At 51.0% G+C, this 3,974-nt stretch overlaps 1 protein-coding gene across 1 annotated transcript; it reads left to right on the top strand.

Moving 5' to 3' along the window:
* The first annotated feature begins 631 nt into the window (after positions 1-631).
* LOC123099002 (SUMO-conjugating enzyme SCE1) lies at positions 632-3,373 on the top strand. Its single transcript, XM_044521107.1, has 5 exons — positions 632-875; positions 1,009-1,092; positions 2,527-2,679; positions 2,761-2,874; positions 2,996-3,373. The coding sequence occupies exons 1-5, from the start codon at positions 804-806 to the stop codon at positions 3,056-3,058; spliced, it is 486 nt and encodes a 161-aa protein (XP_044377042.1). The 5' UTR covers positions 632-803; the 3' UTR covers positions 3,059-3,373.
* Positions 3,374-3,974: the final 601 nt, after the last annotated feature.

The raw sequence follows: 3,974 nt of genomic DNA, 5'->3' as shown, positions 1-3,974 counted from the left end.
GTTTTTAAAAATGTGTTTTCAGTTTGTACAAATTTTTCAATGAAACCGCCTGAATTTCCTCCAAATTTATGTCTTTTTGGTCGAATTTGGTTTTCAAAAAAGCGGCGTGTGGAACAGTCTTGGGTCGGCGACTGGGAACTATAGGCCTCCACGTCAATTTTTTCGCCGGTTCACCCCAGCCGACGCCCGAGGGCGGAACGAGTGGAGAGCTCGATTTCAATTTGGCTTCCTCCTCGTCCCGCTGCACGCACGGACCGAGGCGAAGCAGAAGCAGAATCCCATTCCCGGCGGTGGGGGCCCGTTCGCGAAAAACGAGGCCGGCGAGGAACGCGGCCCGATCTTATTCCCTACCGGTCTTTTTCTTTTTATATATCCATCATCTAATTTCCCGTCGGTACGGGCCGGGGCCCCTCCCATCTCGCCCAGCTGTACCGCACTCCCCACCCCCACCAACGTTGACCCGCGGCGGCGCGACCGACCGCACCCGTCGCCGTCGGCCGTCGCGCATCCGATGCCCCCAAAGAAAAAGAAAAAGAAAAAGAAACAATTCGAAGCGTACAACCGACGGAAACGAATCGGGGCGGGCCCCCGCCGCACGGTGTCCCCACGGCGCCACGCCCACGCCGCCTCGCGTGCCCCGCCCGCCCACACGGCCGCTGACGGGCCGGGCCCACCCGACGACGCGGAGGGAGATAAATACGGGGGCGACCGACCGCAGCCGTCCGTCACGCTTGACTTCAGCGCTCTCTCCGCCCCCAAATCGTCGGCTCCACCCCACCTACCAGCCGGAGTCCGCCGCCGCCATGTCTTCCGGTGGGATCGCGCGCGGCCGCCTCGCCGAGGAGCGCAAGGCCTGGCGGAAGAACCACCCCCACGTACGCCCCCCTCCCTCCCTCCTCTCGATTTCGCTCCCCGCCTCGCCTCACCTAACCCGCTGTTTCGATCGGGGGCGGGGATGTCGCGTCGTCTGGTCGGTGTTCCTGATCTGTTTGGTTTTGGTTCTCGCAGGGCTTCGTCGCCAAGCCGGAGACGCTGGGCGACGGCACGGTCAACCTCATGGTCTGGCACTGCACCATCCCCGGCAAGCAAGGGGTAATAAGCTCCGCCCCCGCCTTGGCCCCCCGCTCCGTTCACGCCCGAGCGATTGATTGATAGATTGATAACGGCGTGCGTAGCCCCATCTGTAGTCCTCTCGTCTGGCCCTAGACTAGATCGGGGTGCTTGCTTTGGTGGTTTCCCGTTAGCTACCCGCGGCTTGCTTGCTTGATCAGATCTCTTTCCGTGGATTGATTGAGGCTACAGCGTGCCGTGGTCCGCAAATGGACACAGATATTATGCTAGATGTAGGATGGTCCTTCTGGTGTTGTTTCGTTTTCTTGGCAGATTAGTGTTTATTTACTTCGTTTGACCCTTCAATTGCATTGTGCGGTGGCCTGTGGTGCTTTCTTCATGCTTTTAGTATGCCCAGGGGTTATTACCTTTTTAATGCCGGTCTTACTGTAGCTATCTACAGAGTATGTATGTAGCTGCTACTGGTTTATCCATAAACTTGTACACTATTAGAGTACGTTAGTACATGCTTGCGACTGGTTTATCCGTAAACTTGTACACTATTATAGTACGTTAGTACATGCTTCAAAAGTAGTCTTAGTTCCAGGCTTCCAGCAACTACTGTATAGATATGGGCAATCATCAACTAGAGGTTGACTGGGAGTTCAATTCTTTCTGTATTCCTATGCACAACCTCAATTGCAAGGGGATTGCTCAACTTTTGTCATCGACTCGCCTACCTAAAGTCACTATCAGGTCCCCAGTGAAGTCGTGTTAGCATACCTGCAATAACCCTACTGTATATGCTTTCAGAATTTTCAACCCGGAGTTTAGGATAGATAGATGCTTCAAAAGGAGTGTTAATTGCTGCAATGGATGTTTGAGGTGTAGTTAAATTGATTGCACACTGAACTTCAATTGAGTCACCACTGATGTTGTGCAAGTTCGGTTATCTACCCAGCCAAGTCAGTACATAGGTGTCCTGGTAGAGTTGCTTTAGGATATCTCCAGTCGCTGTACCATATGGTTCAAATCTTCAAACCCAGGATTCCTGCTAGCCAAGTTATTGTTAACCTGCTCGTTCTCAGGTGGCAACCATCTGATTTAGGCTAATCTGAGGTGTCTAGCGTTATAAATTGGGCTAAAATACTTGACAACATCAACATGTCCATGATTTAGTACGACGCAAGTATAGTGTGTAAAAATATGTTGTTTCTTCTTTGTTAATGATCTAAGTTGTTTGCCTTACCTGAATTTTGTGTTGGATGCCGTTGGTGGCATAGTGCTTTGGCTTTTGTTGTGTTATTGAATTCTTGCACACTCTCAAGCTTGTCATCACTCATAGCCTTACAGCCATATTCTGAAGAGTTCCTTATAGCCATATTCTGAATTTGTTGCTTCTCTGTTTATGGTAGAGTTTAAACTGTTTGTTATAGCATGGCGCAGCTTTAACTGTTCCCATCTCTTGTTGTGCAGACTGATTGGGAAGGCGGATACTTCCCTCTCACCCTTCATTTCAGTGAGGATTACCCCAGCAAGCCTCCCAAGTGCAAGTTCCCTACGAATTTCTTCCACCCGAATGTCTACCCTTCAGGGACAGTCTGCCTTTCAATCCTCAATGAGGATAGCGTAAGCCTGCGAACCATCTGTTAGGTTATATTTAGTGCCAGATTTGATAGCATGGTTTACCGTTTGGTTGTTACCTCTCAGGGCTGGAGACCTGCTATTACTGTGAAGCAAATCCTTGTTGGAATTCAGGACTTGCTTGATCAGCCCAACCCGGCTGACCCTGCTCAGACTGATGGTTATCACCTTTTCATCCAGGTTAGTCAACAGTGACCATCAGGGTCTAGCTAATGTATTCTGGCAGTCCGACTACGCTTCCTAAACCGGTTCGCATATGGTCCTCTAGTCGGTAACACACCTTTTGGGCATATATATGCAGGATCCAGCTGAGTACAAGAGGCGTGTTCGGGCGCAGGCAAAGCAGTATCCCGCATTGGTCTGAGAGGAAGGATTGCCAAGCTTAATGATCCGTGCTCTGCACATCCGCATAGTTATTGGAAGTAGATCTAAAATGAATGCCTCTTGCATATATGGAGTTAGACGAAGTAAAACCCGGAAAAGGGTGCCTTGAGAAGTATTCATCGTCTGTCATTGTCGCGACTTAAGATCCGTGTTGGTTGTAATCGGGTTTCATAACGGTGACACCTGAACTGTTCGGAGTGCTTGTTTTGTGGGTTAACGTCTGTCTTGAGGTGGATTGCCGTGTGCGTTACTAGTCGGTTCTAAATGCTAAAGAAGGTGTCTGTTGGTTCTGAAAGCATTTGTTTTGCTGAAGTTAACCTGGTGTCCTGCCAGTGTTAACTTCCGTCCCACCTTCCTCTTGCTCTATTCTCCCTCTCTGCTGGCTCTCCTGGTGGTAGGAGAAGAGAGCGTGCATAGATCCATTCTTTGGCACTGTCATTTCCTAAATACTTAAAAACACAGCTGCGGTTTCTTGCAGTCCCGAGCGCACACCCTGGAACCGTCGGATCTCCCATCCTGCGTCGCGCTCGTGCCTAGGTGCTACTGGTCGGGGATCCCGTCGCCGCATCTCCGCCACCGGCGAGAACCGAGCCGAGTTCCGGCGCACCTCTACCTCTCCTCCGTCCCTATTCCTCCCACACTCCCTACCTTTCTTTCTCTGACCGAGCCGCCCGGCCTGCAGGTTCTTCCCGAGACCATCCCTTTTGGCTCTGGTCATTGCTTTGCTCTGCATACAGTGCACCGCAAAATCGTATTCTCAGGTAAGCTAGATAATGTACGTGCCCTTTTGGTTTTCGCGGTTTCACCCATTACTACTGCTTCCCACTCAATCCTTTGCCCGGATGTGCAGTTCTCCATGGCTCTGTGATTGATTATGCAGCAAGATCCTAGTTACT

This window comes from Triticum aestivum, chromosome 4D (assembly GCF_018294505.1).
Source record: "Triticum aestivum cultivar Chinese Spring chromosome 4D, IWGSC CS RefSeq v2.1, whole genome shotgun sequence".
NCBI lineage: Eukaryota > Viridiplantae > Streptophyta > Magnoliopsida > Poales > Poaceae > Triticum > Triticum aestivum.
This window is presented reverse-complemented; position numbering and strand designations above follow the sequence as displayed.

Coding starts and splice junctions, on each gene's coding strand:
- LOC123099002 (XM_044521107.1), top strand. CDS start 804: ATGTCTTCCGGTGGGATCGCGCGCGGCCGCCTCGCCGAGGAGCGCAAG. Junction 1,093..2,526: donor CCATCCCCGGCAAGCAAGGG/GTAATAAGCTCC, acceptor CTTGTTGTGCAG/ACTGATTGGGAAGGCGGATA. Junction 2,680..2,760: donor CAATCCTCAATGAGGATAGC/GTAAGCCTGCGA, acceptor GTTACCTCTCAG/GGCTGGAGACCTGCTATTAC.